This window comes from Lynx rufus, unplaced genomic scaffold, assembly GCF_022079265.1.
Source record: "Lynx rufus isolate CCGP_SWC_20201006 ecotype Redwood Valley unplaced genomic scaffold, mLynRuf1.p SCAF_6, whole genome shotgun sequence".
In the NCBI taxonomy this organism is placed as follows: Eukaryota; Metazoa; Chordata; class Mammalia; order Carnivora; family Felidae; genus Lynx; species Lynx rufus.
The window spans coordinates 13,701,966-13,727,069 of record NW_025814878.1 but is presented as its reverse complement, the minus strand read 5'-3'; the positions used below and the strand labels follow the sequence as shown (position 1 = coordinate 13,727,069).

The window sequence follows — 25,104 nt, the reverse complement described above, 5'->3', positions numbered from 1 at the left end:
TCCTATCTATACCTAAAGAGTGTCTTTATTCTTAAAATTGCATAATATTTCATTATGTGAATGAATCACAGTTCATTTCTACCAACCTCTGTAGATGGCATAAGATAACTTGTGGGGCAGGCCATTGCATAGAGGTAAACACATTTTTTTAGTATTAGTTGAAAAGCAGACTAACAAATGAGAAATCTCATAAAGAGAATGAATAGATTTTTCACACTTTTAAAGTTTTTCTTTAAGTTTTAATCTATTCCGTGCAGTATTTTTAAAAAGTCAAAAAGTACCCAAAACATAAAAATAGCCAACCTGTCTTACTCCTCCTCATTCCTTAGTCTTTCTCTCCAGAGTCAATCACTTTTATTTTATTTGTGTTTCTTCTGGTGTTTATCTCTACATTTCTTTTTTAAAACTAGTTTATTTTATTTATTTATTTATTTATTTATTTATTTATTTATTTATTTATTTATTTATTATTTTTTGAGAGACAGAGAGAGAGACAGAGAGAGAGAGCATGCATCAGGGGAGGGCCAGAGGGAGAGGGAGGGATACAATCTTAAGCAGACTCCATGCTCAGTGCAGAGCCCTACCCAGGGCTCTATCCCACAACTTAGAGCTCATGACCTGAGCCAAAATCGAATTGGCCTCTCAGTGGACTGGGCCACCCAGATGTTCCTGTATCTCTACATTTCTAAATAGTAGGCCTTATGAAGGCAGAGACGATGACTTTATAATACACTGTTTTTCTTTCATCACTAGTGAAAATTTCTAGCACATGGCAGACACCATTATGTGTTTATTGAATGATGGGATTTTGTTATTTCTTTATCTATCAAGTTAGATATTATCCCTTGTTGTGGAAGATAAGGATACAGTACTCCTGTCTTCACTCACCATCACACACCTCTGCTTTCCTCTCTCTTGCAGGTTTTTTTTTAAATTTCAGAAGTCTTTGTTGAATTGATATTCTAGTTATTTGAGGATTATTACTGTGGAGGCAAATACAAAAACATTTCTTACATAGATTTTTGTACAAGCTAATTATGGTGTTTTTTCATTTGGTTACTTTTTTTTTGTTTTCAAGTTTGTGTGTTTGTTTGTTTAGGAAGAGAGAGAATGAGTGTGCAGGAGCAGGGGAGGGACAGAGAGAGAGAATCCCAACCAGCCTCTACACTTTCAGCATGGAGCCTGATGTGGGCCTGAGCCCATGAACCATAAGATTATGTCCTGAACCAAATCAAGAGTCAGACACTTAACCGATTGAGCCACCCAGGCACCCCATCATTTGGTTACTTTTCTATGACATATTAGTAAACCTTCCCAAATAATGAATGAAAGAAAGAAAAGAGAGAAAAGAAAGGAAGGAGGGAACGAAGGAAGGAAGGAAGGAAGGAAGGAAAGAAAGAAAAAGAAAGAAAGAAAGAAAGAGAGAAAGAAAGAAAAAGAAAGGGAGAGAGAAAGGAGGGAGGAAGAAAGGAAGGAAAAGAAAATCCCTCTAAAGACTGTTTGGCACACAAACACCTTAGGTTTTCTTTAAGTGCCAGTTATGTTCCTGGAGACACCTCCCCACCCCAGAATCCTTTGCTTTCTTCCTACAGTTCAAATGAATGGAACCTTACACCCGTCATCTTGAGACTTCCTTTTGTCTCTCTGTGATGGATTTCTTGTTTTCTGGAAACTATGTTTCTAGGTTAAAACCTAATTTTGGTGAATTGCATTTTCCAAAACTTCTGGGAAAAGATTTATGAGAATTGGAAATTATGAGAATTGATGTGCTTGCAGTTATCTATAATCCACCCTCCACCTGATTTATATTTTGGTGGGATATAGATTTTAGATTAGAAATCATTCCTTTAGAATTTTGAAGTTCTCCCTTAATCCCTTTCCTTAATCCCTTGTCTTCTACCTTTAAGCATTGGTTTTCTTTTTCTTTTTCTTTTCTTTTTTAACTTAACCGAATGTCCCCTCCCCCCGCCCACACATGCAAAGAAGAATAGTTAACTATGTTAACTGTGTGAGGGGATGAATTTGTAAATTATCTTGATCTTAGTAGCATTCTCCAATGTATTTACAGAAATATAAGCATTGTCCTTGAGAATACACATGACACTGGGATTCTTGATCATTTGTATGTGACTCTCTGCCATCTCAAAGACCATCTTTTCATTCTTGGAATAATTAAACTTTGCAGTGATTGGCCTTGGTATGAGTCTTTTTCATGAACTGTGCTGGGTACTCCATGAATCCATTCAACCTGGATAATTTCTCCTAATAGTGTTTCCTGGAGGATTTATTCAGTCTGGATGATTTTTCTTTTTTTTTTTTTTTTTTTTTTTTTTTTTTTTTTTATTTATTTTTGGGACAGAGAGAGACAGAGCATGAACGGGGTAGGGGCAGAGAGAGAGGGAGACACAGAATCGGAAACAGGCTCCAGGCTCTGAGCCATCAGCCCAGAGCCTGATGCGGGGCTCGAACTCACGGACCGCGAGATCGTGACCTGGCTGAAGTCGGACGCTTAACCGACTGCGCCACCCAGGCGCCCCATGGATGATTTTTCTTAATACTGTTTCTTGGAGAGTTCCTTCTTCTCAACACAATGTTAAGTACATTCACATTGCTGTGCAACCGATCTTCAGATCTTACTTCACATTACAAAACTAAAACTCTATACCCATTAAACAGTTTCTCATTCCCCCTTCTCTCGGTCCCTTAGAACGACCATCGTACTTTGTCTCTATGAATTTGACTACTCTAGGTGCCTTATATAAGGGGGTATCATACAGTATTTATATGCTTGTGACTGGCTTATGTCATTTAGTATAATGTTCCCACAGTCCTTCCCATGTTGTAGCATGTGTCATTCATATGTGTGTGTATATATATATAATAGTATATAATATGATGGAATAGTATATATACATATATATGTATATCACATTGTTTATTCATTAAGCCAACAATGGACACTGGGTGCATGATGCTAATACGACCATAGGTATACAAATATCTCCTTGAGACACTGCTTTCAATTCTGTTGGGTTTTTATCCAAACGAGGACTTGTTGAGTCACATATTAAATCAACTTTTATTTTTCAGGAGCTGCAATACTGTTTTTCATTTTATATTCTCACTAGAAGTGCACAAGACTTCCAGTTTCCTCACGTCCTCACCAACACCCATGCCTGTTTATTTATTTATTTTTTTATAACAGTAGCTATCATAATGGGTATGAGGTTGAATCTCATTATACCTTTGATTTGCATTTCCCTAATGATTAGTGACGTTGAGTATCTTTTCATGTGCTTGTTGGTCATTTGTTTATCTTATTTGGGTAAATATCTACTTAAGTCCCTTGCCCATTTTTAAATTAATTCGTTTGTTTTCTGTTGTTCTTTACATAAGTTCTTTATATATTCTTGATGCTACCCTTTTCTCGGATGCATCATTTGCAGACTTTTTCTCCCATTCTGTAGGTTGCACTGTATTGATTATGTCCTTTGATGGACAGAATTTTTTTATTTTGATGTAGTATGTATTTTTACATTTGCTATTGTTGTGTAGTATCACAACCAAGAAATCACTGCAAAATCCAATGTCATGAAGCTTTCCCCCTAGGTCTTCTTCTAAAAGATTTATAGCTTTAATCTCTTTGTCTTTTGTGTCGACTTTGTCATCCAAACTTTCTGTTGAATTTATTCTACTTTCTTATTTTCAGTTTCTAAGAGCTCTCATTCTTGATTGTATTTTTTTTTTATTTTTTTAAACATTTATTTATTTTTGAGAGACAGAGCACAAGTGGGGAGGGGCAGAGAGAAAGAAGGAGACAGAATCCGAAGCAGGCTCCAGGCTCTGAGCCTGACATGGGGCTCGAACTCACAAACCGTGAGATCATGACCTGAGCTGAAGTTGGAAGCTCAACCAACTGAACCACCCAGGCTCCCCTCTTGATTATATTTTTGGAGACATTTCTTATTTGATAGATGGATATTCTCTTATCTGTCTAATATTACCAATTTCAAAAATATATCCTATATAGTTGTTTCTGTTTTCTCTTAATCTTTCCACCCACACCCTTTAGTTTCTTTCTTTGATATAAGACTCCTTCCTTAATTATCTGGTGATACTCTGCTGCATATATGTGTCTAAAGAATTTATGACATTAAAGAGCTGCTGATTGGAAGTGGCTTTACAGAATGGCTAGAGCTTGTCAGCTGGTAGGGTAATTAATTTAGGATAATTGGGGGTAAATGAGGTTCATTTGGGACTGGGATTAGCTCCAAATGTAGATCTTGGGGTTTTCCCCTGGCTCTGGTCAGTTTCTCCAGTTTAGAGTCCTCTAATCTCCCTCCTGGGGTGGACTGGGTCAAAGGCGTTGGTATACACTGATCCATAAGTGTTATTGAACCAAGCAGCACAGAGGAGCTGAGAGTTCAAAGTTCAGCATGTGGACTTTCACTTAATTCCTCTCCTCTTCAGAAACAGCTTCTCCTGTTTCCCACGGTACCTGTGAACCCAGATCTGGAGATTTCTCATTTAATTTTTCCACATGAAGCCATTTCCAGAGTTCTGTTGAGGCAGAAGAAAGCTAGATGCTAACGTTGAAAGGATTTAGGGCAAAGTGGGGATTTGTTCTGTTCCTTAAATAGACATTTAACCCTTTCCTGTGTTTTGATATGAGCCCATATCTCATTCTCTCTGTCTCAGATGCCTGCTAATTGTTTCAGGGGCCCTAAGGCATGGATGGGCTTGCTTCTTGGATAAGGATAAGGATAAGGATAAGGATAAGGATAAGGATAAGGATAAGGATAAGGATAAGGATAAGGATAAGGATAAGGATAAGGATAAAGATAAGGGTAAGGATAAGGATAAGGATAAGGGTAAGGATAAGGATAAGGATAAGGATAAGGATAAGGATAAGGATAAGGATAAGGATAAAGATAAGAATAAGGACAAAGATAAGGATAAGGATAAGGATAAGGATAAGGATAAGGATAAGGATAAGGATAAGGATAAAGATAAGAATAAGGACAAAGATAAGGATAAGGATAAGGATAAGGATAAGGATAAGGGTATTATTGTTTTAATTTAACTTTTAAGATTCGATTATTTAAGAAACTCACATATTCTTTGTTTTAATGTCACAAACTTAAACCCTCAGCCAATTATTTAATTAAATTCACATCTTTGAATTCTAAGGTTGAAAACAAAGTTTCTGCTTTGCCATGTTTTAGTAACTATTGCAGAAATCTGTTTCTTTAATATTTAAAGACAGTATTAACTCTTTTAAAAGCATTGGTGCTTTAGATAACTAACATGTTTTGTTGAATTTAAAAATGGTTTCTTAATGTGTTCCTTTCAATTCACAGGGAAACATTACTTCACAAGTTATACCTGGAAAAGGTAAATTCGTAAACTTCTCATGACTTTGAAAAACATCAAAGCACAAAGGGATCTCTGTTTCTTGACAGCTCTTAACTTCCCCTTTTCCTGGCTCTCAGCAGCCTGTCTCCAGTGTCTCCTCTGATGTGTTGAGTCTCATCTACTCTGGGCTAGAAAACCCTGATAATCTCACTGGTTAAATTCACACTTAAAGTCAAAATAAAAGATGATCTGATTAACGGCCCACGAGTACAGTTCATGTGTTTTAATGCAGGCATGTGATGATCAAAGTGCTGAAACCATTGCCCATTCCTTAGTTCCTAAATGAAGACTTGGCCAATCCTCACATGCAAAAAAGCATTATGTGGCATGTGCATATGTAACATTTTGAGTCAAGAAGTCTGTAAGAACTTTGTGACATTACTTGATAGACATAAGACAAGATACAGAAATGACAGACTGTGAGGTGCCATTAAATGGCTCACTGAAGCACGTTTATTGCAATGTTCTTCTCAGGTTGTCCTTTCTTCTGTTGCATGAGCCTTATAGGAACATGTCTGCCTATAGTAGATTTTAAATACACTAGCTAATTTTAAACAAACTAGCTAATAACTGTATAATCTGTGAAACTGTTATAACTTTATAATCTGTGAAAAATGTACATACGACTTTATGAAAGTGATTTCAAAAGTTCTTAACACTCTGCTATGTGTATGAGTTAGGATTAGATTCCCGGGTGTATGAAAATGTGTCTCTGCATGAACATCCCCAAATCTGAGGCTTGCTGTAAATGATTGTCTCAGGAAATGGGTTTTTTTCTTTCAAAAATAGACTTCAATGTGAAACTCCCTCTATAACTTTCCATACCTCAATAACTTAATATTTAACAACATAGGTGCAATTGACATGTTTGTCTTCTGCTATGCACAGAAGAGCTAACAGAACTTGGATTAAATGACACAGCTCATCAAGGTGAAGGACTTAGTTTGGAAAGAGATTTAGTCAGCCAGACGACAGCAACACAGGAAAAATCACAGGAGGACCTCCCAACAATAAATAATAGCGTTTCTAAAGAAATATGGTTAGATTTTGAAGACTTCTGTGTATGCTTTCAGTAAGTATGAACTTTTTGTGAGTATTAAATGTGGTGGATATATAAGCCATTAATTTTTAGCTATCATTTAAAGGGATTAGACCAATATTACTCTGGCATTGATATAATAGCAAGAGAAACTGTTAGAAAGAAAGATCGATGAGTTGACTATCCACATAGAACATCAATAGCCGAAACTCAGGCCAGTTTCAGGCCATCCTCAGAGACTTACTTATTGATTAAGATGAAGACTGTTTATTCACTAAGAGAGATCATTTGTGTCCCTTTAAGACAACTAATTCAATACAGTTGTTATGATTTTTTTCCCAGCTTTATTGACATATAATTGGTAAATAAAATTTTAAGAGATTTAAAATGTACATGGTGATGAATTGATATAAATACACATTGTGAAAGACTCTTCCCATTGAGTTAACACATCCAACACCTCACACATTTACCAATTTGGGGGGACAGGGTGGGAACATTGAAGTTCTACTCTCTTAGCAAATTTCAGTAACACAATCCAGTATTATCAAGTTTAGTCACCCTATGGGATGCCTGCGTGGCTCAGTCGGTTAAGCATCTGACCTGGTTTTGGCTCAGGTCATGATATCACAGTTTTGTGAAATTCAGCCCAGTATCAGGCTCTGTGCAGGCAGTATAGAGCCTGCTTGGGATTCTCTCTCTCCCCTTCTCTGTGTCCCTTCCCCACTTGCACTGTCTCTGTCTCTCTCAAAATAAAGAAATAGAAGCTTAAGATTTTTTTTTTTTTTTTAAAGTTTAGTCACCATATTATACGTTAGATCCTCGGACCTTATTCATCTTATAAGTGAATGTTTGTATCCATTTACCAACCTCTTCCTAATTTCTACACCCACCCCTGTAATTATTTGATCCTACGATCCTAACGTGTTGTACTAGTCTGTTGCATATGATGGCAGTAACCTGTTATAAATAATGTTTTCCAGGAATATATATATTTTTCACAAACCAAGTTCATATTGCCTTAACTTTCAAAAAACAGAATTCAAGGTAAATATATTATTATCTCCTTTCTTTCTCATATGTAAGTTTGTGATTAAATCATGCTAGTGAGAAACACCTTCAAATCTATCAAGCATTTATAAAATTATGAAAATATTAACAAAATCAATTCTTAGAGTCTTCTACTAATCTCTTATCCAGACAATAAGCAGAATTCTGCTACTCATATCTCCAAGTATGAGTCATCTGATTATGTTCAGTCCTGAGCTGTGTTATTATGTGAATTCACATTAAAAGTGCTTGATTTGTGAATAAATGAATCACAAATAAATTCGCTATATTTGATTTAAATTGTTTATTGAAATACATGCTATTCCTACAACAAAAGCACATTTTTACTATCATTTCTGCTGTTTTTGCCCATGTTCTTCCCTCTACCTGGAGTTCATTCTCCGTCTTTATTCCCTTCATCAGGCTAATGCTAGAAGTCCTTCAGAACAGCGTGAATGTCCTTGACCCTGTGAGACCTCCTTCCCTGGCCACAGAGTCTAAGTCAAGTACCCTGACTGCATGCACTCTGTGTAACCTATGCTTACCCTTCTCCGTCCCAACTGCCTGATTGTTTTTCTCTGTGGCCCTCCACCTACCTACCCATTTGATGTCAACATCTTAAGGAGAAAGACTCTGTCCTTTTGTTTACTATTATAATATTGGTCCTAGCATGAGGTAGGAACTCAACAACAACAAAAAAATTATTGAATGAATTAATTAACAAATCTCACATGGAGTGGAATTTGGGGGGAAACTGTGAAGCATATTCTGGGAAACTAAATTTAACTGAAACTCTTATGTTGCTTGTATGGGGCCGTTCAAGCCCCCTGAAATAATGCCACATCTCCAGGAGCGGTACACACAGTTGGGGGAAGAAAGAAGTCTTAGAGATGGCTTTTCTCATTGCATTTGTACTAGATGAGAATGCCAGCAGAGAAAACCTTTTTAGCATTTTTCAGGAGGTGATTTGCAGCTGGTTGTCTGCTCTGAAAGCAAGAATCAAGTCTGTGGTGGTGCCTGTGGGGGAAGGTCGTGGGAGAACTGGTCAACCTAGCTCTGGAGTTTATCTATGAAAATACCCAGAGGAATGCTTTGACTTTACGAAAATAACATAACTGCTAATTGGGAATAAGTGGCCCCAGAGATGTGAGAATAACATACAGTTTACAGGCACTTCGCTATATCTCCATATTCACTGTTGGCAATAATAAAATGAAAGTCATTGATAGGTGCCTACTCTGTTGCCGGCCCTGAACTAGGTTTTTTATTGCATTAGCTCCCCATGGCAAACCCTATGAAAGGACTATTATTGTCATCACTTTTCAGATAAGGAAACTGAGGCAGGTTAAGGCTGAGTAAATTGCCCAAGACCACCACACTGGTAAGTGGCACAAGCATCATGAGAATAAGGTTTGCCTGATGTGAAGCCTGGGACTTTGTCACGAGTACGCCTCTCTCGCGAAGTACACCGGGTTGGTAGCCTGGAGCCAGATTGCCTGGCTTCGAATCCAGGTTTCATTGGAGTGGGACCCTGACTAAGTTAAGTCCACTTTGCCTCAGTTTTCTTTCCTCTAAAATGATGGCAGTAAGAGCCCATTATCCTAGCATTGGGAAAATAATTGAGAGGATGTATGTAAAACACTTAGAAGAGTGCCTACTAAAGGCAAGTGTAAGCAATGTTGCTGTCACTCTTGTCACTAAAGGCACTTTGGTTACGAGTTTTTGTTATACACCACCCTCCTAGGACACATGTGTATCTGTGCAGTAAAATGGCCAACTGATTTTACAAACTGGTGGTAAATATAGATTTTTTTCTCCCTTCCCAAGTCCCAGCTGGGCAAAATAAGATGATAGCAGTTCCTACGAGTCCCTTTAGTCCCCCGACTTGTTGTTTACATCAATGATATGAAAAAACAACAGCTTTTTCTTGGAGGGCATTGGAATTCAAACTTAACGGCCATTAGGATGGCATGGGAGGACGGATTGGTTGTGGGCTCAGGCCAGGCATTCCTGATTTTAGTGGCCATAGGTGATTTTAGTGGCTGAGCCTGAGGCCTCTCCCAGCACATTCCATGGATGTCCCATCAGTGCTCAGTGTGTAGGTGGGATAGGTGCTCCCAGTGTGTAGGTGGGATAGGTGCTGACACCAGTGCAGAGTTCCTCTGGGTGGCCTCCATGCCCATCCTGTCCCCAAATTCGCAGGCCCTCAAAAATGACAGCAAATGAGCTCTTTGCAGGAACTCTTCCTCTGGCACGCACACTGGGCTGGCAAATCCAAGCTTCTTTCATGATTCTGGATAGTGAATATTTGAAACAACTGTCTTTATCGCCAACATGTTGCAGCTAAAAGGAAACAAACAAAATAGATGTCAAATGCTTACTATTGAAAGATACTGAGGGAAACGATCTTTTCAAACCTAATTACACTGTATCAAGCATTTCCAGAAATGCTTGTCATTGGATTAAGTAACAAGCCTGCAGTTTTTACAGTATCACTAGAGATTTTTCTTTCATATTTTAATTGTTTTTATGTTGTAAAATACTATGAAAGCTTTTAATGTATAATAACATTAAGTTAATTTAACACACTTACCATATACCATCAATCAAAATTATGTGGAAGCACCAAGAATTTGAGAGGCAATTAGAAGTGCTACAGTCTCAAAGACCAACCTTGGAGTTGGTAAATAGATAGACCTACTTTTGAATTTCAGCTTTGAACTTGCAAGCTCTGTGACGTTTGGAAAATTACTTACTCTCTTTGTGTTTCAGTTTCTTCATCCATGATTATGGATATTAATAGTGCCCCTATAGGATGGACTGAGATCATGTGCATGTAACCCTTCCGTGGCTGTCCTTTAAGGGAAGTTCTGGTTTTACTCAGTACTCTCTTGCATCGTCAAAGCGAAAATCCAGTCTGGTTCATTAGTGTGCGTTGGCGATATTTCTAGAGATCTTGTAAACAAAAGGAAGAAAGGGTTTATATCACATGCCATCCTATAAAATACCTTGATACATCCCCATTGGACATTTCCATTCTTTGCCACAGTTACTTTGTGTCCTGTCTATTTATCAGAGATCTGTATGTTCTGAGTATTGCCCAGCCTCAAGCCCAGTCTCCTCCATTTGTTATTTCTGAAACAAGCATATCCCTTTTCTTCACTCGTGGAGAAGAGCTTTGACTCTCTCTGATAGGGAGCCAAACTCACACAGGTCCTAGAGACCCAGCTTCTATAGACTATTGCCAGCATTTACTCAGTGTGATTTTCTTCCTATCATTAAAGCTGTAAAGTACTTACTGTGATGTCTAGAGCACAGTAGGTTCTCTATAAATGTTAGGTAGAATTATTAGAAGTGTGAAATACGGCATTAGTTGACTAATATTAAATTCAATGATTTGTCTGATTTCTCGCAGTTCTCAGATGAACGCGTGTCCTACTATCTGTTTGTGGATAGTCTGAAACCCATTGAACTGCTGGTTTGCTTTTCTGCACTGGTACGATGGGGAGAATCTGGAGGTAAGAGGGCTTTGAGAAAATTATAGTCTTAAATCCCAGCTCACTTTCATTCAGTCCAGGGGAAGTACAAGATTTTGGGGCTCTGGATGAAGGAAACTATTTCCTCTCCAGAGTCTCCAAGAGAGTCACCCTCACACCGCCTCCTAGGATGGTCTTCCTCCTCAGACGTCATGGGGTATGCTCACTCTTACCACCTGCTCCTCTCCTTGTTGCGGTCACATGTTCACCTCTTCAGCATGACTAGCCACTCTGTTTTTCTTTCCACCTTTGCATGTCACCATTCTTGAGTCTGTCAAGATCTGTTGAAAAACGTGTATTCTTCCTTTGATTTGACAATTCTGAAGATCTTTTCCTCCATCCCACCCTGGCCTTTGTTTTCATGATTATACTTTAGAACTTACCTGCCAGTAACTATATCATCTCAAGCATCCCCATTTCAAGCTCTGACTACACACCCTGACTCTCCAGTCCACTTTCTCTAGAACCCTTGCTTCTACAATCCTTTGACTCCACTGGGACTGCCATCCGTTGACCCTCCCTCTTTTCCCTATTCGTCTGTCTCCTCGTGTCCTTATTTCTCTCATCCCCCAGTTTCCATGGCCTGTTGTTGTAATTGTAGCCTTGGACATGCCTCAGCGTGATTGCTCATCTTTACCCTCTCAGCTTACTGTCTTGGCAAAATCCCAATACTGGTTGAATTCAGCCAATGAGCTCTGTATCTTACGTGTGGTGCATCAGAGCACTGATGAATGTGCACCGATTGGATGTGACTGGAGAAAAAATAACCCTATCAGCTAGCCCCACATTCAACTGAGGGCCACAGATTTCAAAATGGTCCCCTAAACACTGCCAACGCTTCCCTGGTTCATGCATTCCTCACTCTCATCCTCCTGGACGACTATCTCAAACCTTCAGATCTTCTAACAGCTGCTCTCATCCTTGTGTATTTTCAGCTGATGACCTTGCTGCTATTTTCACTGGAGAGAGAGAAAAAATCAGGAATGACCCACTTCATCTTTCCCATAATGAGTTCTCCCCAGGTCTAGTCACCTTCCCTCCTGCTCATGGATGGACTGTTCTTGCTTCTGTCTGAAGCCAGCTCTTTGCACATGTGCATATATGCACAAAACATCATTCTTCAATTCTTTGTCCTGTTTGTTAAAGTTAAATCTGTTTATTTCAAAACAGATTAAGAAACAGCATCCCCCCCCTCGCCATCAATCTCATTACCTATGAGGTTTTTAAAAATATTTATTTATTTACTTTTGAGAGAAAGAGAGAGAGAACAGAGGAGGGGCAGAGAGAGGGGGAAGGAGAAAATCCCAAGCAGGCTCAGTCCCACGGGGCTCAATCTCACGAACTGTGAGATCATGACCTGAGCATAAATCAAGAGTTGGACGCTTAACCAACTGAGCCACCCAGGTGCCCCAACTATGGTTTGTTTTTAATCGTGCCTGTAGTTTTATTTTCAAGATAAATTTGGCTAAGCAGATCACACTTTCCATTTTAAGGAAAATATGCATAATTGAAAGTTTTCCTGATTTTGATGAATAAAATTCAAAATACTACCCCCTATCTCAAATGAAGAAATGTTTTTACTGGATTACCAAGATCAATCCTACTAATTCTATGTAACCCATGAAAGGCTATGGCTTTTATAGAAAAATAAAAGCCTAAACAGCAAAATCAAAGCATCTCTAATTCAAATTTATAATACCTGGCACTATGGAGGTTCAATAAAAATTTGCTGAATGATGGATATTAAATGTCCTGCCACCTTTGATGGCAGGCCTATGATTTTCTACCCAGGTATACCCAGCAGTTAGAACAGGGTCTAGTGTGTATCAGTGGGCAATAAACACTTGTTGAATATTTCCAAACTTTATTGGTATAAGCTTAGTGTATCTATTAAGTAAGAGCTCCTAAGCCATACCATGTCCTAAAACATTGAAATTCTATGTGTGTAGAGGTGTTTCAAGTCATGTTGTGCTCTTATATCCTCAGTTTGAGTATTATCGGGAAATAGGGTAAAAATATAGGGTAAGATAAGTTCTGGAGATGTAATATACAGTAGGGTGACTATAGTTAATGATACTATATTATATATTTGAAAGTTGCTAAGAGAGAATCTTAAAGGTTCTCATTACAAGAAAAAAAACCTGTAATTGTGTGGGGTAATGGATGTTAACTAAATTTTCATGGTAACCATTTCACAATATATACATGTATCAAATCATTATGCTGTACATCTAAAACTAATACAATGTTGTGTGTCAAGTTTGTTTCAATTAATTAAATTAAATTAAATTTTATTAATTTAAGAAGTGTTTTGGCCTTAGCTACCCATGAAGAATGCCTGATATTCTTTTTAAAACATTTTTTTTTCATCGTTTATTTATTTTTGGGACAGAGAGAGACAGAGCATGAGTGGGGGGAGGAGCAGAGAGAAAGGGAGACACAGAATCGGAAACAGGCTCCAGGCTCTGAGCCATCAGCCCAGAGCCTGACGCGGGGCTCGAACTCACGGACCGCGAGATCGTGACCTGGCTGAAGTCGGACGCTTAACCGACTGCGCCACCCAGGTGCCCCATGAATGCCTGATATTCTTTATTCATTTTCAGAGGAACACTAAATGCTAAAATTAAATTTTTGTTACTGATTTGCTATTTATACACACAATTAAAGCTAAGAATCCAAAGTAAAAACATAAGCAATAGGATATTTAGACTTTGCTTGGCCACTATCTTAGGAGAACCTCTTAATTTCCCAGATATGTTTCCCCCACTCTTTAAAATTGCACCTAGAGGGATATTGTGGTTTCTGCCACAGATAATAAGGTAATCAAAGTGATGGGGATGATTCTGAGGAGGAAAATGGGACAGAGAGGAAAACTTGAATCCCACTTCATATTATTTCTAGTAATTATCTCCCAGAGTAATTTCTCTGGGTTTTATGAATATTTTCAGAACACCTCTAATTCCTGATATTGTTAGTATCATTACTAGGGTCGTGAAGTGAAGGCCAGCTATACTCTCACAGTCAAATTTTCATATTTTTCCCTTCCCTAGCTTTAACAAAAGACAGCCCCCACGTAGGGCCTGGACTGCTTACAGCGGAATCCCTTTCCTGGAAATCTCTGAAGCCACGAGATCTTGTTTTGAAGATTCATACGTATGCCACCAAGGCTGCGGTGGTCCGGCTGCCTGTTGGGTATGGAGTAACTTCATTTTTCCCACATGAAGAACTTTTTGAAGCCTTGTAAGCTACTGGCTACCTGATAATTAAACAATATGGGATATAGGATATGGTTTCTGAAAGTGATTTCGTATGAAACAGATCTATCATTATGATTCTTGCGAAAAATAACTCCACGAGCACATATATTAAAGAAATGCTGTTCACCAAATCTCCATTTGGAAGACCCATAATTGTCAAAGATTAACAACTTCTTTAGTAAAGAATAGGGTTTAAATCAGTATTTCTTAAAATCAATGTATCAAACAATCATTTTTGTTTTCTTCAGAATCTTACATGCCTTGGCAAGAACCATGATTTTATTTAAAAACAGACTTTTTTCCCTACCAGTCTATAGTTTTACCTTGTGTTTAATATTACCTATAGCTTTATTTTTAATTAAAATAAACTTGGCTCGGCAGATTATATTTTCCATTTTAAATAAAATATGCATAATCAAAAAGTTTTCTTGATTTTGATGAATAAAATTCAAAATATTACCTCATATTTCAGACGAAATGAATATTTGTACTGTACTTCCTAAGATCAATCATGTTAATTCTATGTGATCAATGAAAAGTGATGGCCCTTATGAAAAAAAGCAAAGCCTAAACAGCAAAATCAAATGCTAAAATAATGTATGGCAAGCATCCAATCTTCCCAGGAAATAATAAATTTTAAAACTTCAATATTTCTCACATCCTACCCTGAAAACCCTGGCATAGAGAGGTTCTCCCAGAAGTCATTACTCTGAGTGCTAATCCATTAAGACAACCAAGAACAGGAAATTAATAAAGAACCTCCTTATATATATCTGGGTGTTTCCCTGCAGGGCCTAACCTATCAACATGTATGTTTTGAACACGCTCTAAGTGCTCAACAATGGGGGGAATGAGTGTCCCTGCTCTCGGTGACACCGCAACCCTGGTAGGAAAGACACAAACAACACACATAAAATTATGCATCTGTGGGAAAGTGACCATGAAATCTACAAAGCCCTATACCACTGTGAATTATTCTTGTTAGTGAAAAATCAGGAGTCACTTGCACTGGGACTGCAGCGTATGGGAGATTCCTCCAGCATGTGCAAGTTCCTCATTTAGCATAACTATGTTTTTATGTGATTAATGAAACATAGATTCCATGATCTCTGATGATTCTTTCAGAGTGAATATCCAAAAGTCTTTATCCCACCAGAGTTAAAGAATTCTACTCTCAGTAATGTCTGACTTCATTTGAGCACAAGCTGTCATCAAACAACCAGCAGAGTCAAGGACTACAACGGGAACCCCTGGGTCCTCATATATTGTCTATTCTCTTTAGGAGACATATGCTTCTCTTCACCGCATACTCCCCTGTGGGGCATTCCATACACATCTGCAGCATGGTGACTTTTGTCATTGGGGACGAAGATGTCGTGCTACCCAACTTTGAGCCGGTAAACTTTAAGCAGTTGTGATTTTTTTGGTGCCTTATTTTCAAAGATTTTGAACTAAATCATAGGCCTATTTTTTGTAATTCAACTTACCCATGTTTTACCTTTTAAAACTGTTAAGTATATTCTGCAAGAAATTCTCCAAAATGACACGTACAATAAATAGCCTACACTCTGCAGGAATGCAAAATAATTTTAGTTTTTCTCCGACAACTGCATTCACTTCTGCTCTGTGGAATCCCCTTTCACCTCTGTTAACATCTCAGGTAGATCCCATAGCATACTGGTCCTTCGGAATGTATAGAGGATCAGTACAGTCCTTTCCATTACAGCTTGAAATTCTGGTATCATTGACTCCTTTTACCCCTTCCTCAGCCTAAGAGATTTGGAGCATTTGTCTCTGGGATTCAGGGAAAGAGGATCCATGGAAAGTCCTGTCACTCTTGTTCATCTCCTCTTTTCTTGGCCTCTTCTTAGTTTCTCTTACACCGCTGTTCTGACGGTGTCTGAAAGAAGAAATGAGGTAAATGCAACCGGCCACTCCCCTGAGGTCCTGTCTCAGTTTTAGATGTCCTCTAAAAGGCATCCCATTTAGATATGTGGGCCTCTGCTTTGGGGGGACCAATTTGCATGGGGCATTCTCACTGCATAATTCAGTTTTACACCCTCCCCCATCCCATCTCCATGTAGCACAGCCTCTTATTAGGGAGGCGAGATCCTCTCAGCCAGTCGATAACTCTCTCGGCCAAGGTAGCATCAAGATGATTCAGAAGCAGCTCTTTTGTGCTAATGTTGCTGTGGCCCAGACAGGCTCATTCACGGATTCTTGCCTCTCTAGGCAGAGATTGTGCAGGATTCCCCTGACGGCCTCCTCTCTGCTGTGCTGTCTCTCTCCAGTCCTCTTCCTCCTGCGCAGTAGAAGAAAGATCAGCAAGCCCACCTTATAAGTACATGTCTCTTAATCCCTTAATCACATTTATCCTGCTTTTTTAAATTATTTTTTTCATCTTTGTTTTCTTTTCTTAAAAAACAATTTTGCTTTAGGTAGTATGGATTATCCAGTCTGGTTTTTTTTTTTTTTTTTTTCTTTAGGTGACTGAACTTCGTAGGTGTCTAGTTATTTTGATCTATGAACTCATCTTTCCCTGGGGTTATAAATTCCTCCATCTTGTAAAACCTACTGGGGCTTAAAGTCAGGCCCTATTATTCTTCAGTTCGAATGAGGAAGCAAGAAGCGATAGACCAGTCCAAGAGCAGAAAGATCCAAGCTGCTCAGAGCCGTATGTGATCACTCCCAGTGCTGCCTCTTGACCAGACAACTTTTCTGGTCCTGGCTTCACCTGAGGGGGAAATACCACTGAGAAGAGGCTTTCTGTAGGCTTTGGGAGGTTGGGGAGAAGGTAATAGGATAGTAAATGCGTTAAGGGGGCGAGTCGGTTGTGTCTGTCTTCATCAGTTTGCCCCAAGCAGCAAATTGGTACTGTCCAGGTATAGCTGCGGGGCCATTCCTCAAAACTTCTGCAGGGAACCAAGGGGCATGATGGCAGCATGGTGCTCCCTAGGAAAGGGGGCAAAAGTAGACCTCACAAATTTTTGTTCCCACTTCACCCCCTCCGTGCTGTCTCAAAGCACCCTCTACTCTGGGCAGCTCCTCCCCTACCCACCAACTACCCACCACATACCAATCAAGATAATCTGCGAACGCCTTAGGTTTCTCTTTCTCTCTCTCTCCCCCCTCCCCCCCCATTCCCCACTCTTTGGTTTTGACCTACAGTTTTGCAATTTGACATCCAATTCCCTTTTTTTTTTTTTTTCACAAGCTTTATTGAGGCAAAACAGTCAAGCAAAATTGTAAGTTATATAAACTCTACATGCTGGTGATTTTGTATACATAAATATTGTGAAAGGATCCCCATCATCTAGTTAATTAACACAACCATCACCTCACCTCACGTACTTATCTTTTTTTTGTGTGTGACAACATTCAAGTTCTATTAACAAATATCAATTCTGCAATATAGTGCTATCAACTATAGTCACTATGGTTTACATTTAGATAGATCTTCAGACCTTGTTCATCTTATAGTTGAAGGTGTGTACCCTTTTGCTAATCTCTCCCAGCTTACCCCCTTATCTTTTTAATCTTCATCACTATCTCCCTGAACTCTTCTCTGCCCATTGGCTCTCCAATCCCACACAATTTTGTCAAACTAATTCCTAGACACCCTTCAGAACTAAATATGGATATTAATACCATGGAGAAATGTCCCCTGGCTCCCAGTGTGAGGTAGGTGTTCTTCCCATGTGTTCCCACTACAGCAGGAATCATATCCCTTGTTTTATATCTTTGAGATCACAGCCCCTAGCAAAATGCCTTGAGCAAGTAAGCCCTTCACAAATAACTGTTGAATCAACCATAGAGAAGAGGTTTAATATATTAACAGAAACTAAATTTTTGTAAGCTTAATTACACTTAAGTAAAAAAAAAAAACAACAAACAAACAAAAAAAAAAGTGAGGCTGGCTGCTTTGCTTTCCCTTCACAGGAGAGCTACCGATTCACAGAGCAGTCTCTAACAATTTTGAAAGCTGTTGGAAATGTGATTGCTAGTTTCAAAGATAAGGCTAAACTTCCTGTGGCTCTGAAGGATTTACAAACGGCTCACTACCCTATTCCCCTCCGCAATAAAGAACTAACAGCACAACACTTCAGGGTAAGTATGTTCAAGTTATGATGTTCCTAGAAGGATACTTTCTGTTTGAAAAAGATATATCTTATATGAGGTGATCCTCCAAATTTAGACTTTAAAAAGATTTACATGTATTTCAAAGAGGAAGAGAGAGAACTTGCAAGTTTTCTAAAGTGGTGTCTAAGAAAAAGGGAGGGAAAGAGTCTCTTCCTTTATTTTCCATAGAGAGAATTAAGCCTACTTTTGTTATTTGTATTTGCCCTTACAGTACCTTGTATTCTATCTGGGCAACTCTACTTGGGACACAACACTCCCAATGGAGAACTGCTCACCTGGGGCATGGGTAACCTACAAGACATACCTGCTGTGATTTACTCGTGAACCAGTATGATTGCCTCCCTTCAGTGAACTCTGTCATTCACTCTTGAAGGCGATGGCTCTAAATGGCTTAAAGTGGTATCCACAAGCTCTAAAAATAAGCAAATGATTAAATCATCATATGACAAGAAACCTATGGTCTCCACTGCTACAGTCAGCCCTAAGGCTGTAGTTGGTATGCAACATCTCTCTCCTCTACCACTCATTCTAGATTTCCCATTCTTCCAGCCAAAGCCTCAGCTGTTCTAGTTGCCTGGTAGGTAACCTAGACCTTCAATCCTGGTGGGTACAGGACCTTGATTGCCTTACTCTTTTCAGGCTGTGACTAATCATTCACTGTGGAAGCACCAAGATGTATCACGACAGGGATGCCTGGGTGGCTCAGTCATTAAAGCGGCCAACTTTGTCTCAGGTCGTGATCTCACGGTTCATGAGTTCTAGCCCCGCATCAGGCTCTGTGCTGACAGCTCAGAGACTGGAGCCTGCTTCAGATTCTGTGTCTCCCTCTCTCTCTGCCCCTCCCCAGCTTGCACTCCATCTCTCAAAAATGAGTACACATTAAAAAATTTAAAAAAAAAGTATCAAGACAAATTCAGACATAATTCTTCCTGTCCTCATTATGCAGCAGAAACCCTAGTACTTCATGACAATCAGGGTAAATTCTTCCTCCACCCCATTATATTAGTTCCTTTTCCCCTATTTGTATATCAAGATGAGGAGCACAAAGCAAGAAAGCATGTATCATAATTTAGGTTTATTGCAAATCATACCATGTTCCCTGATGGAAACATTCCCTGCCATCCATCCCTCGGAATTAGGTTCTCCAATTTAGCAAACTACCTGTTGGGACAGAGAACATTAATAATTGCAAATGGGCCACTGGAAATAATGGTGAGAGAGGCCAATCCTACTTCCAATTTTGAATCCCAGGCCTGCACATGTTAGCTTTTACAGATATAGCACTATGTTAGTCTTTGGTCCTGCTCATCTATACCGTGCCCTGGAGGATACTGTGTCAGTTCTGCAAGGTATCATCTCCAGGCTGGCTTCTTAGCTGAGGCTTTTATAGGCCATTCCACTTTACCAGGAATCTTATCCACTCTTCCTATGGTATATATTAGGGCACTGAGTCCCAGACATTTCTCAGTGGTTAACTCTTCTCTGTAAAATGCGACCCTTGGTCCAAGGGGATGTTAGGCTGGATCCAATGCTTGTAAATCAGATTTTCTGTAATTTCCCTTGGTTAATGGTGCTGACAGAGGCACCAAGGAAAGACAAAGCAAACTCATCATTGAAGTAGGTGTCAATTCTAGTAAGGACAATCACTACCCTTGACAGAAGCCCACTGGAATAAACTTGCCACCAAGTGGCTGACTGGAATCCCCAGAGGACGATATCACATTAAAGTTTCTGCTACCAGCAGGTTAGACAGCTAAGCATGGGTGAAAGAGAGCTCAAACTATTGGCACCATTCATAGTTCCTGTTCCTGCCATCAATATTACTCATTTATGAGCCTGTTGTTGCTAGGTCAGATCTGATATGTAAGGAAACTTTGTGCATGCATCATTTACACATCTTGATAATGAAACATTTTTATATTTTTAAAAAAACATTTCTTTTTTTTTTCTTTTTAAATTTTTTTTTCAACGTTTATTTATTTTTGGGACAGAGAGAGACAGAGCATGAACGGGGGAGGGGCAGAGAGAGAGGGAGACACAGAATCGGAAACAGGCTCCAGGCTCTGAGCCATCAGCCCAGAGCCTGACGCGGGGCTCGAACTCCCGAACCGCGAGATCGTGACCTGGCTGAAGTCGGACGCTTAACCGACTGTGCCACCCAGGCGCCCCTCTTTTTTTTTTCTTTTTAATGTTTATTTATTTTTGAGAGAGAGACAGAGCACGAGTGGAGGAGGGGCAGAGAGAGAGGGAGACACAGAATCCGAAGCAGGCTCCAGGCTCTGAGCTGTCAGCACAGAGCCCGACACGGGGCTTGAACTCATGAACCATGAGATCATGATATTACATAGTTAATGTGACATTGTTTTCAAAGAGCCATGTCCCATAAATCAATAGATTCCAAATTTGTCTACCATAAACAATTCCAGATAGATCAGGTGCAGCATTCTGTAAGTGTCCCATAGATAAGGACTCTCTCACTAGAAAGTAATATCAGTGTATTACTTGAGAGGTCTTTCATTAGCATGTTGACGACAGAAATGGGCCAGGTCATCTGTATTTCCATGGGATGCTCACATCTCCTACAGTTCCTTCTCTTTCTTTAGATCCCTATCAAAGTTTATGGCCTTCTAAGCCCTCAGTACATGCAATGGGATAATATTCCCCAAGGCAGAATGTTGTAGCACCAACTCCAGAGAGGACCATCAAGTACTGGCCTCTTTCTTCGTTGCAGTTTCTTATCCTTTGCCTTACTGGGGATGTCTCAGGAAGTCTCATCCTCTGGATCCCTAAAATCTCCACTGATGTAGTGGATCCGTGAATTTGTGCAGGGTTCATTCCCCACTGTCTAGCATGCCTGTGTCTTAATCAGGAAGTCACAATAATGGCCCCTTTCTGCCCCCAGGTAGCACAGAGTAATATCCTGTAGAACTCCCAACACGATCAGAGACTCTGCTCGCTCAAACGTAACAGAGAGGAGGAGTATTAGCATAACTGTATATTTTTCTTATTTTTACCTTACATGTTGAAATATTTAGGACATTTTATTAGCGTATCACAGAAAACACATCTAACTCATTTAAGTCATAACAAGTAGTGGGATGTGTTAATTTATGAAAAAGATACAGGGAAATCTTCTTGATAGGAATGACTCAGTGAGGAACTTCAAAGAGGGGATAGACAGCCCTTACAACTTACCTTCTTCATTTTGTTTTCTCTTATCCACATGGTGTCTCTAGCCCTAAGTGCATATCCTGGAAAAGCTGGCTCTTGATTTATATCACTTTTCCATATGAGGCCAGTTTAGAATGTCTTCATCCTGATTTCCAATTAGTCAGCCAGAGTAACACTGATTTGCTTAGCTTGGGTTAGACGGTTGCCTGCAGGCTTGCCCACCATTGTCAGCTGATGGGGCAGTTACAAACACAGATTGTAACATTAGGTCCCTGTCTCTCAATATATGGGGAGGGGTGAGGCGTGGTCAGAAAATATAGACGAAGCAGGAAGTACAATAGTCATATGCCTTTGAAGGGCACTGTGTTTCACCCATTCAACGATGTGCATTTCTTTTCACACTTCAACATCGGGAGGAAATCACAGTGTGTCTTATAATTGGTGGTTCCTTACAATCACTGCTGGCCAGGTGGCTTTCAGAATTCTCCGCATACACACGGACTTGTTCATAAGGGTTCATATTGTCACCACTTCGGAAGAAACGTGTGTATTGTTTGACAAAAGCCTGATCCTTGGGGGAAGAGAATTAAATGATATTATTGAGCCTCTCAAAGAAACATGAAAGGAGAAAGATTTTCTCCACACCAGACTGAGCCCCCCCCCCCCCCCCCAGGGCACAGGGAAAGAGAGAGAGGGAGGGGAGTACCTCAATAAAAGCCACCTTAAACAGTGCCCCAGGTGTATTATATAATCCACCAAGCACATTACTCCCTGCGGACAAATAAATAGCTAAAAGTAAGCCAGCAACAATCTGCTGGGGCTTGCTTATTATTCTTAGTGGCATGACTGGATAAATGGAATCCCTCAGTATATCAAGATAAAAACAACGAAAAATACAAAATCATGTAGGAAAACACGAATGTTAAGTACTTTCAAAAAGTGATTTACAAGAGTTTGAATATGAATGTCTTCAGAATACTTAACCAACTTATGTAGATTATTTTGTTTTTTCATGTATGTTTATGTGTGATATATGATGAAAAAGCTCTGTGTAAGTAAATCTAAAAAAGCTTTTTCAATAAGAAGTAAATACTCTTAGATGGACATAAGAAAGTGATAAAAACTCTAAACAGCATATTTTCTTCTTTGATAGCACATGAAACCATAGTGTGCCTTATAGCAAATGGTGTTATAGAACCAATGAAATATTGTATTTAACTTGCTGAAAAACTAGGGCCATATTTTTCATCTTACACTCTATCTCTTCAACCTGTTATATTTTGATTGAGCATACATTATAAACATTGTTGTAGCGATTAAGTTTTATGAAATTAGAAACAGTCAGATGAGGGACACCTGGCTGGCTCAGTCAGTGGAGCATGTGACTCTTGATCTCAGGGTAAGGGTTCAAGCTCCACATTGGGTATAGAGATTACTTTAAAAAAATTTTAAGAAAATGAAATAGATGATACATAATTTTGAGCTCTTACTGAGTGAATGACATTTGGAAGTCTTCTGTTATATTGTGCTTTTGAAAAAATATGTATTTTTTATTTTTAGAGTATCTAAAGTTCTTTAGAGCCTCTCTGGCTAGGTCATAGCATTTTCTTGGCTTAAAAAAAATGTACTAATGTATTTTATCTTTTTCAGGTTTTTCATATTTCTTTATGGCGCTTAATGAAAAAAACTCAACTAACAAAACCTCCTCCCAATTTTAAATTTGCCTTTCGTGCTTTGGTTCTGGATTTAGAGTTACTTGATTCCTCCATGGAAGAGGCTTCTTTAGGTACTGAATAATTTTAGATATTTGTTTGACAAAAGAATTTCTAGCCTTATATAAGATAAATGATTTGAGAAAAGCACCAAGTTTTTGTGACGTGGGTAGACTGTCTGTACTGACAGGCAGAGAATTTAAGCCGTGCTCTGGGAAGCCCATGGGCTCCAAGGATCTGCCATGTGTCCCCAAGCTCACAGCCTCAACCCTCCTTTCCTGGCTCCCCCCATGCAATTTTAACACTTCCTCTAAATTTTGAAAGAAACCTCTCACTACTTCCACAGAAGAATGAACAGTGAGTGGCTCACTTAGGTGTCAGTATTTAGTGTTTTTCTTCTCCAGGAAGTTTACATTCTAAGAAAGGACATTGTGCAGAGCACAGTATTAAATACGAAGACAAACTTCTCATTGTGGCACTTCCTATGCCAGGGGACTTTAGCAGTTAAAGGCATGGAAAACTTGGGATGGGATTAAATCTAACCCTCAGTCCAGAGTTTGTTTTTCTCTTGACCAGCGGAATGGGTAGACGTGAAATATTCTGTACCCATAAGTGATAAAGAATATTCTCCTGAGGAAGTAGCAGCAGCGATTAAAATTCAAGCCATGTGGAGAGGGACTTATGTCAGATTACTTATGAAAGCTAGAACACCAGGTATAGTTTTTCTATCACTCATAAAATGAACTTGTGTATGCAAGAATGGATATTTGTGTGTTAATGAAAAGCATTTTGGAGTTCTCCTTCTTTATGACTTGGCTAATTCTTTTTAATTTTGTAAATACGGAAATACCTTGAGATCAGAATGCATGTCAGCTCATTCACTCTCTTGTTTCCAGAATTTGGCACCATGGCTGGCAGAGTAAGCACACCACAAATACGTGCTCAAAGAATGGATGAGTGCATGGATGATCAGCTATGCTTTCCCAGTCCGTTATGAGCTCTTTAAAACAACTGTTTCTCTGTACATCTCCAATGCCTAGTAGAATGCTACAGCAGTCAGCTTCAACTAAGTCATGGATGTGTTTACATTTGCAGACCATTTTTCAAAGAAATAAATGAATGAATGAGTAAATGAATGAATTGGATGAAATAAGCTTTCCTGTATCCATGTGACATATACTTAGAAAGCGCAGAATGCATTTGAACTGTATTCTATTGAATCAAATTATTTATGTATATATAATGAACTATTTTTGTGAAAACATTTATTTTATTTTAACTTTTTATCAGCTTAAAATACAGCATTGCAGAGGTAAAAATCATATTTAACCATTTTTTTCTGCATTTTTTGTTGACACTTCCATGAGAAAAGTCTTATGCCCAGTAGAATTAATTCTTTGAATATATTGAAACATTTTGTTATAAAGTGTCTCTATTTGAAGTATTTAATGAGAATGATCAAAATGTTCACATCAGCAGTGAAAACTGCAGCTACACAAATAAACAAATAAACCACATTGTAGGGCCACCTGGGTGACTCAGTTGGTTAAGCGTCCAACTTTGGCTCAGGTCATGATTTCACAGTTTGTGGGTTCGAGCCCCATATGGGGCTCTGTGCTGACAGTGTGGAGACAGTGCTGAGGCTGTTTCGGATTCTCTGTCTCCCTCTCTCTCTCTCTCTCTCTGCCCCTTCCCTGCTCATGTGTGCAAACAGGCATAAATAAATAAAGAAACATTAAAAAAAAAACTACATTGTGTAGTTGTGTGATGAAAAAATATACCGT

At 39.1% G+C, this 25,104-nt stretch overlaps 1 protein-coding gene across 1 annotated transcript in view; it reads left to right on the top strand.

The window, feature by feature from the left end:
* Window positions 1-25,104, top strand: part of ADGB (androglobin) — a 168,107-nt gene that overhangs the window by 89,519 nt on the left and 53,484 nt on the right. Inside the window, exons 14-22 of the mRNA XM_047102658.1 lie at window positions 5,361-5,398; window positions 6,302-6,487; window positions 7,438-7,501; window positions 10,920-11,022; window positions 14,091-14,232; window positions 15,580-15,694; window positions 18,237-18,404; window positions 23,259-23,394; window positions 23,897-24,034. Of these exons, the coding sequence (XP_046958614.1) occupies window positions 5,361-5,398; window positions 6,302-6,487; window positions 7,438-7,501; window positions 10,920-11,022; window positions 14,091-14,232; window positions 15,580-15,694; window positions 18,237-18,404; window positions 23,259-23,394; window positions 23,897-24,034 (1,090 nt within the window). The remainder of the gene's footprint in view (window positions 1-5,360; window positions 5,399-6,301; window positions 6,488-7,437; window positions 7,502-10,919; window positions 11,023-14,090; window positions 14,233-15,579; window positions 15,695-18,236; window positions 18,405-23,258; window positions 23,395-23,896; window positions 24,035-25,104) is intronic.